This window comes from Caenorhabditis briggsae (assembly GCF_000004555.2).
Source record: "Caenorhabditis briggsae complete genome, chrIV, whole genome shotgun sequence".
In the NCBI taxonomy this organism is placed as follows: Eukaryota; Metazoa; Nematoda; class Chromadorea; order Rhabditida; family Rhabditidae; genus Caenorhabditis; species Caenorhabditis briggsae.
The window spans coordinates 15,917,316-15,931,121 of NC_013487.2; the positions used below are offsets into that span (position 1 = coordinate 15,917,316).

The window sequence follows — 13,806 nt, forward strand, 5'->3', positions numbered from 1 at the left end:
TCGAACAAGCTTAAAAGCGATGTTTTGGTCTAGAAACTCGAAAACTAAAGCTTTAGGCTTCATTCGGTGTTTGCGGACTTTTGGAGCTACAGTAACCCCCGTTATGGGGTCCAAAAATCAAAATGGGCGGAGTTTATTTTTGTTTATACTCATTTTGAAGCTGGGGACGTGTCAAATGCGATCCAATTTGAATATTCCGCATAAATTCTAAATTGACCGAGTTACAGTAGTTTCAATTTTAAGCCCCGCCCCTTTTTGGTGCCAAAAATGAAAGTGGGCGGAGCCTAGTCGTGTTTGGGCTCATTTTGAAGCTCTCGATGAGCTGAGTTTAGCTTTGGGGGTTTCAAGGGATTCCAAAAGCCTGTTGAGCTGGAAATTGCTCATTTTAGGCTTATTTTGGCTCGAAATTAGTCATTTAAAGCGCCCATTTCGAAGTTCAGGACCCCTTAAAGTGGGCGGAGTCTATTATCACCTCATGTTCAAATGTTTCCAGGTGTGTTGGCTGGAGACTGTGCCCAACTGCATTCGATCATCACCGGTATTGGTCCAATACATCGTGAACTACCTGTCGGACACGCCCATTGAGCTGCGAAAGACGCCGAAACTGTACAGCGATACGAGGAGCGTGGCTCAGGAGCTCCTCAGAAGCGATTCCCCACTTCAGACCGTAGCCAGATTCGTGGAGACGGGCGAGACGGATCCCAGAGAGGTTATCAACAAGAAACAGGTGGGTCAGGAGGTGGGTGAATAGTCTAGCAGGAAATTCCAAAAAATTCCAGAAAAATCGGTTGGAAATGAGCTTTTCAGAGGTTAAAAGAGCTGAAAATGATCATAAAATAGTCCAAAATCATCTGAAAATGGTCAAAATCGGCTTAAAATAGTCTGAAATCACCCAAGAATCGGTTCAAATCGATCTAAAATAGGTAAAATTCGTCTGAAATTGGCTGAAAATGATGTACAGTACCCATATATCAGATTGCTCAGCATTTGAAATTGGTCGATTTTTGACCCCTTCTTGGCTGATTAGGTTCATTTTTCGATAACTTTTGATCATTTCATCAATTTGGGGTCCTAGTCAATTTTCAGCAATTTTTTGACCATTTTCGACCAATTTTGAGTCTGAAAACGGCTGAAAAATGGTCCAAAATCGGCTTGAAATAGTCTGAAATCCCCAAAATTGGTCTAAAATTGGCTGAAATTGATGTACAGTACCTAATTTTAGAGCATTTTATGCCGATTTTCGACCTTCAAAAGTCGAATTTTCAGTGATTTCCAGCTGCTAGGCGTTTTTTAGAGCTATTTCAAGCCGAAATTTGGTGAAAAACCAATCATTTTGAGCCAAAATTGGGAAAATTTGACAAAAATTGTCTGAAAATGGTCGGAAAATGATGTACAGTACGATTTTTGAGCTATAATGTGCTCTGAAAACCGATTTTTGACTCATTTTTTGCTAGTTTCGCTCGTTTTTAAGCCATTTTTCGTCGATTGCTCAGCTTAAACTAGCCTGGAAATGGCTGAAATCGGCTGAAAATAGCTCAAAATTCGTCTGAAATCGCGCCGAAAAACTGTCAAAATCGGTATGGAATTGGCTGAAATTCGCCCCAAGAAAATGGATCTACAGTACCCATATATGAGATTGCTCAGCTTTCGAAATTCGACAATTTTTGAGTCATATTCTGCTAGTTTGGCTCGTTTTTAAGCCATTTTTGAACCATTTTTGAACGATTTCCGCGATTTTAGGCCATTCTAGATGGTTTCAGACCAATTTTTACCCCTTTAGACTGATTTCCCACCGATTTCAAGTCATTTTCCACCCGATTGCTCAGCTTAAACCGCTTTGCAGGCCTACGAGATGCGACGATATGTGATGGCGAACGCTCGAAAGCGTACCCAGCGAAAATTCGAGGATTTGTACTTTGACGAGGACATGTTTGAGGAGGTACAGTACTACGGGGACCACAACCATCACCATCACGGAGACCCAATGGGATACCGAGCGCATGCACATAATCAGTCGGACGTTGGAAGAGTGGCGAATATGGTAGGATTTTCTGCTTTTTCTGGGCTTTTTTACCCTAAAATCGATGGAAATTCGACTCGAATAAGCCTAAAAATGAGCTTTTCGAGCTAATTTGACCCGAAAAACATGAAAAATCGAGTAAAACACCCCAAAAAATGAGCTTTCCGTGCTACTCAGCTTAAAATTTCGACACGTCTGAAACTGGCTATTTTAGGCTGAAAATATATTTTTTTTGAAGTCATTTTTCGATCATTTTCAGTCGATTTTGGCTGATTTTAAGCCTGATTTGAATGAAAATTTCAGCTCATTTTGAGCTTGGCAATCTCCTAAAAATGGTCCAAAATCGAGATCGAAATTGACCTAAAATAGTAAAAAATGACTCAAAAAAAAGGGTACTTTTTGACTGAAAAATCTAGAGAGTTCTGGCTTTTATTTTTCCACTTTCCCTAAAATGTGATTTCCGAGCCAAAAATCGATATTTTGAGCCCAGAAAGTTGATTTTTCGACCTGAAAATGTGATTTTCCAGCTGATTATCGAATTTTGTGAGCTGAAAATTTAGATTTTCAGACACAAAATGTATGTTTTTTAAGCTGAAAATGCCTATTTTAAGCTGAAATTCCGTATTTTCAGCCCCAAAATTGAACATATTTGAGCTGAAAATGCCTATTTTTCTGAAATTTTTCTCTCAAAATTTGGATTTTCAGGCTGAAATTCCCCGTGTTTTCAAACCCCAAAAATCATCGATATTTTGAGTCTTTTTTCCATCATTTTCAGCCGATTTCGAGAGCTACTTTTGGCGATTTTTTCGACTGAAAATTGGCTTAAAAATGCTGAAATTCCGCGAAAATGGGGCATTTTCAGACACATTATGACCTCATCAATCACAAAATTCGGGTCCAAAACGGTGTTGAAAACTGTCCAAAATCGAGATCAAAATCACGAAAAATCACTCAAAAAACGTTCGATTTCTTGCAGGCCGTCCGTCTGGAAGGACGAAAAATCGAAAACCGAATCGCGCGAATGCTGGACGCGCGACTACCCGGAAAACAGCACGAGGCCGTGTCCGAGTGGCTTCAAACGTTGGAATCCACGAATCCGGAGGACGTCGCGTTGATCGTGCCAGACCTGATCACTTCGATGAGAAAGCATCTGGACGAGTTGATGGGAGAACAGAATGCAGGTGAATTTGGGGGGCTGAAAATAGGCTAAACTACCGCAAAACCTTTAATAGAAGGGCCCCCTGACTTTCAACTTTGAGCCAATTTATCTTGGTTCCTGATAAAGATATAGAAAAATTGTCAACGGATAAAATGTAGCTGATATCATGCTAAACATTTTATCAGTAGACAACTTTTTGTTATCTTTCATAGAAACCGAGATAATTGAGCTCAAAGTTGAAAGTCAGGGGGGGCCCTTCTATTACAGGTTTTACGGTAGCGCTTAAAAAGACTAGAATTGGCTTAAAACGACCCAAAAATTTGCAAATTTTCAGCCGAATTGAGGTAAATTTGGGGCTGAAAATGGTCAAAAACTGCTTAAAATGAGCCTAAAAAGGCTGAAAATTGGCTGAAAATGACCCAAAACGAATGACTTTACGACTAGAAAATGTCTAATTTTTGACTAAAAATTGCTTAAAATGAGGCTAAACTAGCTTAAAATGACTGAAAACGACCCAAAAATGTCCAAATTGTCAGCCAAATAGAGGTGAATTTGGCTGAAAATGCTGTCAAAACCTCTGAAAATGTCTCAAATTGATAATTTATATGACTGAAAGTAGCCGAAAATTGACTGAAAACGGTTAAAATGACCCTGAAGTAGCCATTAAAGACAAAAATTTGGCTGAAAATAGGCTTAAAATAAGCCTAAAATGGCTAAAAACGACCCAAAAATGTTCAAATTTGGCGGAAAACGGTCTTAAATCGTCCAAAAAAGGCTTGAAAATTGTAAAAATGACCACCCTAAATTAGCCATTAAAGACGAGAATTTTTAGCTAAAAATGTGCTAAAAACGACCCAAAAATGTTGAAATTTGGCTGGAAATGGTCTGAAAATGATGCTTTATATGAGTGAAAGTAGCCAAAATTGACCTGAAATGCCCTGAAAATATTAAAAATTGGAGAAAATTGACTGAAAATGGTCTAAAAATGTCAGAAAATGGTTAAAACAGCCCTAGATTCGATTTAAAAGGCGAGAATTTGGCTGAAAATGGTCTTAAAGTGAGTCCTAATTGGCTAAAAACAGCTAAAAACGAGTCAAACTGGCAAGAAAACGAGCTAAAAATGTCTGAAATTGGCTTAAAATGCAAAAATTTGACTGAAAATTGTCTTAAAATGACCTTAAAATGGCTAAAAATGGTCTGAAAATAGCTTAAAAATGGCTGTAATTGGCTGAAAATCAACATTTCTATAATTTCAGCGTCCTCCAGCGACTTCATGGACCACCATTCACACCATCAGCAGCACCACGAGGAACAAGGCGTGAGAGGCTCCCAAAATGCCAATAAGCGGATGAAAATGATGGTGGGCGAGGACGAAGAGGTGGTTGATCACGTTGTGGAGGAAGTTGACACCGATGGCAACCTCTTGTCGAGGAGGACCACTACTGGAACTGGTAAGCACTCTTTTAGAGTCTATTTTGAGCCAAAAATTAGGTCATTTTGACCGTGAGGGACCGATTTTAACCTAAAAACTAGTATTTTCAGTTATTTTCAGCCCCAAAACCCTGTAAATTGGGCTCTTTTGAAGCTGAAATTGGCTGAAATTCGCCCCTGGAAATGGATCTACAGAACCCATGGAATAGATTTTCAGCCATTTTCGACGATTTGAAGACCATTTTAACCCAGAAAATTGGGATTTTCAGTCATTTTCAGCCCTAAATCTTTCTTTTTTCATTTTATTTCTTGATTTTTAGCTGAAATTTCAGTTTTTTTTTGCTCATTTTTAGCCGTTTTTTACTCAAAAAATGGAGACTTTCAGCGATTTTCAGCCCTCAAAACCCTCTAATTCGTCTATTTCTTGCAGGCGAACGATTCATATTCGATGGCCAAGAGTACGTGGAAGAGGAGGTGATCACCGAGGAGATTGAAGTTGTGCCACGTGGCAATGGAGCCGGGGACGACGTAGTGACCAATGGAGAAGACGTGGGCGGCGGAGCCGGAGCCAGAGAAGACGTCGGAGAGCAAGAAGAAGAAGAAGAAGAAGTTGGAGAAGACGTATACAGGGATCTCCCTCATCAAGAGGAAGTGGTGGGAGTCGAGGAGGAGGAGCAAGAGCCGAGACAACAGATCTAATTGCATTTTTGTGCTATTTTATTGGGGATTTTTGTTGAAAATTGGGTTTTTGGGCGAAAAATGAGCCAAAATGAGCCGAAAAAACTGAAATTTAAGGTTGAAATTTGTATTTTTACGCCAAAAATTGTTGAAAAATCGATATTTTGAGCTCTAAAAAGTGAAATTTGGGAGCTGAAAATCGATATTTCGAGCTCCGAAAATAGAATTTGTTGACCTGAAAAAGTGATTTTTGAGCCAAAAATCGATATTCTGAGCTCTAAAAAGTGAAATTTTGGAGCTGAAAATCGATATTTTGAGCCACGAAAATAGAATTTGTTGACCTGAAAAAGTGATTTTTGAGCCAAAAATCGATATTTTGAGCTCTAAAAAGTTAAATTTTAGAGCTGAAAATGTCATTTTGGAGCTAAAAATCAATATTTTGAGCTCTAAAAAGTGAAATTTGGGAGCTGAAAATGTGATTTTAGAGCTGAAAATCGATATTTTGAGCCCCGAAAATAGAATTTGTTGACCTGAAAATGTGATTTTTGAGCTAAAAATCGATATTTTGAGCTCTGAAAAGTGATTTTTTGCGACCTGAAAATGAGAATTTCCAGCTTATTTTCGAATTTTTGAGCTGAAAATTCGGATTTTCAGACCCAAAATTGACCATTTTTGAGCGCGAAAACACCCCGATTTTCTGGCTCAATTTTTCGATTTTTGGCGGATTGCTCAGCTTATTTTTCCTCGATTTTTCACCAATTTTTCAACCCAAAAAGTCTGATATTTCTCGCTGCTTTTTTTGGCTTATTTTCCCCTAAAATCCTTCTAAAAATCAATATTTTCGCCCGAAATTCCTGAAAATGTGCCCTAAAATCGTAATTTTCTTCCTCGTTTTTTTCCAGAATTTTTTCCCATAAAATACTGGAATTCTTCCCTCCCCCTGCCGTTCTAATAGAATGATTTATTAAACATTACAAGTTACTTGAATTATAATTAAATATGGTGATGGTGGTTCTCCTCTCTTTTATTAAAATTCGAAATTTAATTGATTTTCTCTTTTCTTCCCCCTCTAATAAACAGAATTTCCAGATCATTTTTCTATCTAAAAATTGACTTTTTAGAGGTTTTCTACCCCCTGAAATTGCATTATTTTTCTTATATTTTAGCTGAAAAAATCCTAAAAATTTTGAAATTTTCACTCAAAAATCGACAACTTTGTACTTTTTGGGGGCCGATTGCTCAGCTTAAAATGAAAAAAGAAAACACTGAAATTTTGGCTATTTTGGTTACTGTAACTCTGAAAATTGAGAAAAATACCCCCAAAATTTGGCTGAAAAAGTCTAAAAATCTTGAAATTTCCAAATTGGAGAAAATTGAAATTTTTCAAAAAAAAAAATCTGATTTTTGGATCAATGAAAAACATATAAAATCACAAAAATCCCCTGAAAATCACTGAAAATCATGATAATTGATCAAAAAGTGGTCAAAAACTTTTTATCAGAATTGGATAATTTTGAAATTTTTTGAAAAATCGATTTTTTTTTCGAATTTAGGCACAGTGATTTTTCAGATTTTTAGTAATTTTTAATACTTTCATTGAATTCAGCTCGTCGAGAGCTTTGAAATGAGCCCAAACTCGACTAGACTTCGCTCACTTTGAAATTTCACCTAGGCGCACGCGACGCACGACCGCGACGCGCATCTAAAAAATCAAAGTGGGCGGAGCCTAGGCAATATGGGGCTCATTTTGAAACTCGCGACTTGAGAAAGCGGAATTCAGGATCAAAGGCTCATTTTCGGCCAATTTTCATGATTTCACTGAATTTTTTAAACTGAAATGTTCAATTTCAGAAAAATCCCTAATTTGGCTGAAAATCTCGATGTTGGAAAAAAAATTTGAAATTTCTAGATTTTCGAAAATCTTGTCGTCATTTTCAGTCAATTTTTGGCAGTTTTTAAGCTTTTTTGGACCATTTTAAGCGATTGCTCAGCTTTAAAAAATTCGAAAAAAAAGTTTGTAAAGTTTGGCTTAAAATTAAAGATTTTCTGATTTTTCAATGTTGAGCTGTTTTAGGCATTTTTCAGCCGATTTTAACGAATTTTGCACTAGTTTTGATCATTTTCCCCCCTCAAAAAACCATCTAAAATCATTGCAGAATCGAAATGCTAACATTCTGTCCCGAGTGTGGATGTGTGCTCCAAATCGAGACCGGCGAGCAGTGTCAGCAGTTCTCGTGTTCGGCGTGTCCGTACGTCTGTCCGATTGTCGCGACTATCAGCAGTCGAATCTATCCGAAACTCAAGGATATCGATGATGTGCTGGGTGGACCGGGCGCCTGGGAGAATGCACAAGTCACTGATGGTAGGTTGGAGCAAAAAAATGAGAAATTTTCGGCTCAACATTGGCCTAGCTAGCTTTCTCAAGTCGCGAGCTTCAAAATGAGCCCCATATTGCCTATGCTCCGCCCACTTTCGTTTTTCAGACGCGTCGCGGTCGTGCGTCGCGTGTACCCAGGTGAAATTTCAAAGTAGGCGGAGCCTAGTCGTGTTGGGGCTCATTTCAAAGCTCTCGAAGAGCTGACTTCAATGAAAGTATTAAAAATTGCTTTAAAAAAATCGATTTTTCAAAAAATTTCAAAATCATCCAATTCCGATAAAAATCGATATCACGACCGGAAATGGCGTGAAAATGGGGAATTTGTGATAAAAGTTCAAAAAATATGAAAATTCAAAATTTTTTTTTTGAAAAATTTCAAAATCGTCCAATTCTGAAAAAAATTGATACCACGACCCGAAATGGCATAAAGATGAGGAATCTGTGAAAAAAAATTCTGAAAAATTAGAAAATTGAAAAAAAAATTTTTTACATTTTTCAAATTTTGAAATACCGATAAAAATTGATATCAAAATTGGGTCATAACCTGGAAAAAATTGGGTCATGACCTGAAAAAAATTGGGTCATGACCTAGAAAAAACTAGGTCATGACCTAGAAAATTTGGGTCATTTTAGGATATTTCCAGACCCCAAAAAATTGGAAAAAATCTGAAATTCAATCGATTTTGTGTTGCAGAACGGTGTCCGCTGTGCTCTCACGAACGTGCGTACTTCATGCAGCTGCAAACGCGCTCCGCCGACGAACCGATGACCATCTTCTATCGGTGTGCCAACAATTCGTGTGCTCATCGCTGGAAGGAATAACCTGGATAATCGGGAATTTTCTGAAATTTTTGAACTTTTTGTTGATTTTGTCTCGTTGTTCTGTATCCCATTGTTCTGTACTCGACTTTTCAAATGATAAAATGATAAAATGTTTATCATAATATCAGCAACATTTTTTTAAAAAGTTTTGTATATCTTCTAATTTTAAGCTAAATTTTAAATACCCAGAGAGCCGGGGGGCCCTATTGATCTCGTTTCCTGTTTGAGAAACGAAACTATTTTCAACGGATAAAATGTTGCTGATATGGTGATAAACATTTTATCAGTTGATAAATTTTTGATATCTTTTACAGAAACCAAGAAAAAAGAAAGTCAAGTGCTCGATCTCATTGGCATTTACCATTTTGAACGCATATATCTCAATTCCTATAAAAGATATCAAAAGGTGATAAATTGATAAAATGTTGCCCATATTATGATTAACATTTTATCAGTTTATCACTTTTTCATATCTCTTACAGGAACTGAGATATAAGGGCTTAAAGTTGGCAATTTCGGTGGTCTTCCATGGTACCAAGGTCATCAAAGGCGGTTTTTCTAGCTGTCTGATTGGTCAACGGCGGTCCACAGCCTTGATTTGGGCAAAAAGTGGGCATAATATGGGCAAAATGGCATTTTTAACTTTTTCGGCTTGAAATTCAAGTTTCCCATAAAATTTGCAATATTTTGAACACAATTTGCACCTTTTTTTCTGGAATTTTCGAAAATTTTAGACTCTTCTATTCCAAGACTTTTTATCTCTTTCTCTGTAAATGATATCAATAAGAGGTCAATTGATAAAATGTTTGTGATATTATGATAAACATTTTATGAGTTGGCAACTTTTTGATATCTTTTACAGGAAAACAGATAATTGAGCTCAAAGATTACTTTTCTTTCACAATCTAACTGAAAACCAAATATTATAGTACTTTGTAATAGTTTTCGGGTTGTTTTCCGGCTATTTTTGTGAAAAAGTAAAGAAAAACTGATTTTTCCAGCTAATTTCCCCGAAAATCAATAATTATTCCCCCCCTTCCGTTTTCAAATATTCCCCCTTCCCTCCAATTCCTCCTCCGCAATGTGTCGTCGAATGCGGCGCACCAGAACCATCAATGCGCGGGACTTTACGACAAAACTACACGTGTTTTGCAGTTTCAGCCATTGAAAATCGCTGAAATCGGCTGAAAATTGAGCAGAAATGATTGAACTTTTTTCGATTTTCACAAAAGGAGGCGTCTGCTTGTGGAATTATCAGGTTTGTCGGTTTTTTAAAACTGTAAACAGTGCCAAAATTAGCGAAAATTCAAAAAAAAAAAACAATTTTTGTCTAATTTTCTCGAATTTCAAGCTATTTTTGCTTGTTTTTATGCGATTTAGGGCTTAAAAATTTGGCTGGAAATGCTGATTTTCACTCAAAATCACTGAAAAACTGCCAAAAATAGCTTAAATTGAAAAAAGTTCAATTTTCAGCCAATTTTTTCAAATTTTCAGCTGATTCTAGGCAATTTAAAGCTAAAAAATCTAATTTTTTGCAGGAAAGCGACGTAAATTTCACGGAAGCCATCAATAATGAGCTGATTAAAGGAACGCTGATGGAAGAGCGAGGAAACAATGGGCAGAAGAAATATGGGAATTATACAATGAAATTTCAGCTGGACAACGAGTATAATGTCGTTTTTCTGGTGATTTTTGATGAAAATTTTGGAAATTTTAAGGCAAAAAATTGCATTTTTCAGGTTATCTATCAAACTATCGTCAATTTGAACTATGCCGAAAAATTGTTGGGATTAGTTGGCGACACCTTCAGAAATGCGTTTTCCGACAGTTTGAGGGATGAAACGGTGAGATTTTCATCGAAAAATGTCTAAAAATCTTAAATTTTGGCCTGGAAACCTTATAATTGGATTTCTAGGCCATTTTATTGAAAAATGACCCAAAATAACCCAAAATCGGTCTAAAAATGCTATTTTTTGGCCTAGAAATCTGCAATTTTGAGTTTTTGGGCTCCAAACAGCTTTTTGAGACTCATGGCCAAGGAATTTCAAAAAACTCGGCCACCGAAGACGAAAGTCTGTTTTAGCTCAATTTTCCAGCTTTTTCCTCTGAAGAATGAATTCGGTGGCCTGAAAAGCTCTAAAATTGATTTCCTCGGCCATTTTCTCCTTTAAAAATGGATTTAAGCATAGATTTTGGCCTAGAAACCACGAATTTCGTTTTTCTAGGCCATTCTGTGCAAAATCGCATAGAAAGAGGTCTGATGGCCGAATTTTTTTTAATTGCTAAGCCATTTACACAAATAAGCACAACATGAACCAGAATTCGACGAAAAATGCCCTGAAATCATGAAAATAGCTGAAAACATTCAAAAAATAGCTCAAAATGATCTAAAAATGGCTTAAAATGACCTGAATTGGCTTAAAATCGACTTAAAATGACTTAAAAATGGCTTAAAATAAACTTAAATTGGCTTAAAATTAGCTTAAAATTAGCTTAAAATGGCTTAAAAACGACTTAAAATTAGTTTAAATTGGCTTGAAATTGGCTAAAAATGACCTAAAATTGGCTTAAATTGGCTTAAAATTAGCTCAAAATGGCTTAAAATGACCTAAATTGGCTTAAAATTGGCTTAAAATGACGTAAAAAAGGCTTAAAATGACCTAAAAATGACCTAAAATTGGCTTAAAATTAGCTTAAAATGGCTTAAAATTAGGCTAAAATTAGCTCAAAATGGCTTAAAATTTGGCTAAAATTAGCTCAAAATGGCTTAAAATTAGTTTAAATTGGCTTGAAATTGGCTAAAAATGACCTAAAATTGGCTTAAATTGGCTTAAAATTAGCTTAAAATTAGCTTAAAATGGCTTAAAAACGACTTAAAATTAGTTTAAATTGGCTTGAAATTGGCTAAAAATGACCTAAAATTGGCTTAAATTGGCTTAAAATTAGCTCAAAATGGCTTAAAATGACCTAAATTGGCTTAAAATTGGCTTAAAATGACGTAAAAAAGGCTTAAAATGACCTAAAAATGACCTAAAATTGGCTTAAAATTAGCTTAAAATGGCTTAAAATTGGGCTAAAATTAGCTCAAAATGGCTTAAAATGACCTAAATTGGCTTAAAATTAGCTTAAATTGGCTTGAAATTGGCTAAAAATGACCTAAAATTGGCTTAAAATTAGCTCAAAATGGCTTAAAAAGACCTAAAATTGGCTTAAAATTAGCTTAAAATGGCTGAAAATGACCTAAATTGGCTTAAAATGACCTAAAATTGGCTTAAAATTGGCTTAAAATGACCTAAATTTCGATTATGGTGGCCTACAAATTCCAGAAATTGGATTTCTAGGTCATATTTGACCGTTTTTAGCCAATTTCATGCTATTTTCCCGGCCTTTTGACCCAAAAATTCCATATTCCAGGCTCTGACAACCCCTCCATCCAACATCTACAGTACCTTTGACGACACATTCGATTCTCTACTCTCCCAAGCGGCCAAATCAGCTCGTGCCACGGAATCCATCGTCAAGAAGCCAAAATCGTTCCAGGAATCGGCTAAATCCCAAAAAACCATCGATTCCCTGATCGTCAGCCGTCCGGGACACAAGAAACCAGACGAAAAAAACCAAAAATCGACGGAAAAATCGATAAAATCAGCGCAAATCGATTCGGGATCCGATTCGGAGTACACATCCACGTCGCCGCCTGGATCTCCAGATGAAGAGGTGCTCAGAAGGCGTGAGGAGATGTTCAAGAAGCGCATCGGAGGGGGCGGAGCCAAGAAGAAGGGCGAGGAGCTGAGTCAGACGACGTCACCGAAGCCAAAGGGCAAACAGGCGAGAGTGTGGGCGTTGAGTGGAAAACCGTCGGATTTGAAGTCGTTGGATCGATCCGATCAGAAGGAGGTGAGAGAAATGGTCTAAATTAGTCTAAAATGGCTTACATTGAGCTCAAATTCGTCTGAAAAACTCGAAAAATGACCTAAAAACGGTCCAAAAGACTCGAAAAGAGGTCTAAAAATGGTCTAAAATAGCCTAAAATCATCTGAAGCGGTCCAGAAATAGGCTAAAATGGTCTAAAAGGACCCAAAAATTGTCTGAAATAACCTAAAGGTGGCCAAAAATGACCTTAAAATGGACATTGAAGGCTGAAAAATGGCACAAGAAACTTGAAAAATGACCTAAAAATGGCCTGAAATGACCTGAAAATGGCCATAAACTGTCTAAAATCGCCTAACGTAGCCCAAAAACGGCCTGCGACGAACTAAAATGCCCAGAAATATGGCCTGAAATGACCTAAAAATGATCTAAGATCGAGAAAATGACGCCTAAAATAACCTAAATTAGGCTTAAAATGACAAAAAAATGCCTGAAATTGTCTAAAATTGTCTTAAAATTAGCTTAAAATGACCTAAAAATGGCCTGAAATGACCTGAAAATGGCCATAAACTGTCTAAAATCGCCTAACGTAGCCCAAAAACGGCCTGCAACGAACTAAAAAGTCCAGAAATATGACATGATCTGTAAAACCTAAAAATGGTCTTACAGATCGACTAACATAGCCGAAAATGACGCTTAAAATAACCTAAAGTAGGCTTAAAATGACAAAAACAATGCCTGAAGTTGTCTAAAATGGCTTAAAAACAGCTTGAAATGGCTTAAAATGACCTAAAAATGACCTTAAAATTGGCTTAAAATAGTCAAAAATGGCCTATCCTGGCCTAAATTGTCGAATTGCTCATCCTTAAATCATATATTTTCCAGAACGACGACTCTGCTGCAGCCGAAGAGGACAATCGATTTGTGGAATCGATGAAAAATCAGATCGGATCACTTCGCGGTGATTTGAGATCGCTGAAAGAGTCGGATGACGAGGGAGAGGAGGAGGAGGAGACGCAGACAGTGGTCAAACAGACTGGTGGATGGTTTGGAATGTTGAAGGGACTGGTTGGCGAGAAGAAGTTGAGCAGCGAGGATCTGACGCCGTTGGTCGAGAAAATGAGAGATAATTTGATCAGTGAGTCGAAATTCTATGAATTTTGGACCATTTTCAGCTACTTTGAGACCCAAAAATCCGAGAATTTCAAGCCAGAACGCTCATTTATGAGCTATTTGAGACCCAAAAAACTCATTTTCGAGCCTAGAATTTGAATTTGGCGCGCGTTTAGAGCTTCAGAATGAGTATAAACATGACTATATTCGGTGAAAAAATAGACTTTTTTCTGGGGTTCAGAGTCATTTTGAAGCGATTCCGACATCAAAAACGAGCTTTTACGCGAATTTTTGGTCTAGAAACTTGAAAACTAGGGCATTAGGTCTCATTCGGTG

The 13,806-nt window shown here is 37.0% G+C and overlaps 3 protein-coding genes across 3 annotated transcripts in view; all 3 read left to right on the forward strand.

Moving 5' to 3' along the window:
* CBG13944 overlaps nucleotides 1–5,309 on the forward strand; it is a gene marked incomplete at both ends in the record, with an annotated part of 11,989 nt that extends 6,680 nt beyond the window's left edge. Inside the window, 5 exons of the mRNA XM_045236301.1 lie at nucleotides 494–727; nucleotides 1,844–2,041; nucleotides 2,997–3,201; nucleotides 4,436–4,630; nucleotides 5,041–5,309. Coding sequence (XP_045095292.1) covers nucleotides 494–727; nucleotides 1,844–2,041; nucleotides 2,997–3,201; nucleotides 4,436–4,630; nucleotides 5,041–5,309 — 1,101 coding nt within the window. The remainder of the gene's footprint in view (nucleotides 1–493; nucleotides 728–1,843; nucleotides 2,042–2,996; nucleotides 3,202–4,435; nucleotides 4,631–5,040) is intronic.
* A 2,142-nt stretch (nucleotides 5,310–7,451) lies between these two features.
* CBG13943 lies at nucleotides 7,452–8,487 on the forward strand (the record flags this gene model as incomplete). Its single annotated transcript, XM_002634788.1, has 2 exons — nucleotides 7,452–7,650; nucleotides 8,360–8,487. The coding sequence occupies 2 exons, from the start codon at nucleotides 7,452–7,454 to the stop codon at nucleotides 8,485–8,487; spliced, it is 327 nt and encodes a 108-aa protein (XP_002634834.1).
* Nucleotides 8,488–9,688: 1,201 nt separating this feature from the next.
* The window catches only part of CBG13942, a gene marked incomplete at both ends in the record, with an annotated part of 6,840 nt that continues 2,722 nt past the window's right edge, over nucleotides 9,689–13,806 (forward strand). Inside the window, 5 exons of the mRNA XM_002634787.2 lie at nucleotides 9,689–9,745; nucleotides 10,026–10,172; nucleotides 10,227–10,331; nucleotides 11,902–12,384; nucleotides 13,243–13,495. Coding sequence (XP_002634833.2) covers nucleotides 9,689–9,745; nucleotides 10,026–10,172; nucleotides 10,227–10,331; nucleotides 11,902–12,384; nucleotides 13,243–13,495 — 1,045 coding nt within the window. The remainder of the gene's footprint in view (nucleotides 9,746–10,025; nucleotides 10,173–10,226; nucleotides 10,332–11,901; nucleotides 12,385–13,242; nucleotides 13,496–13,806) is intronic.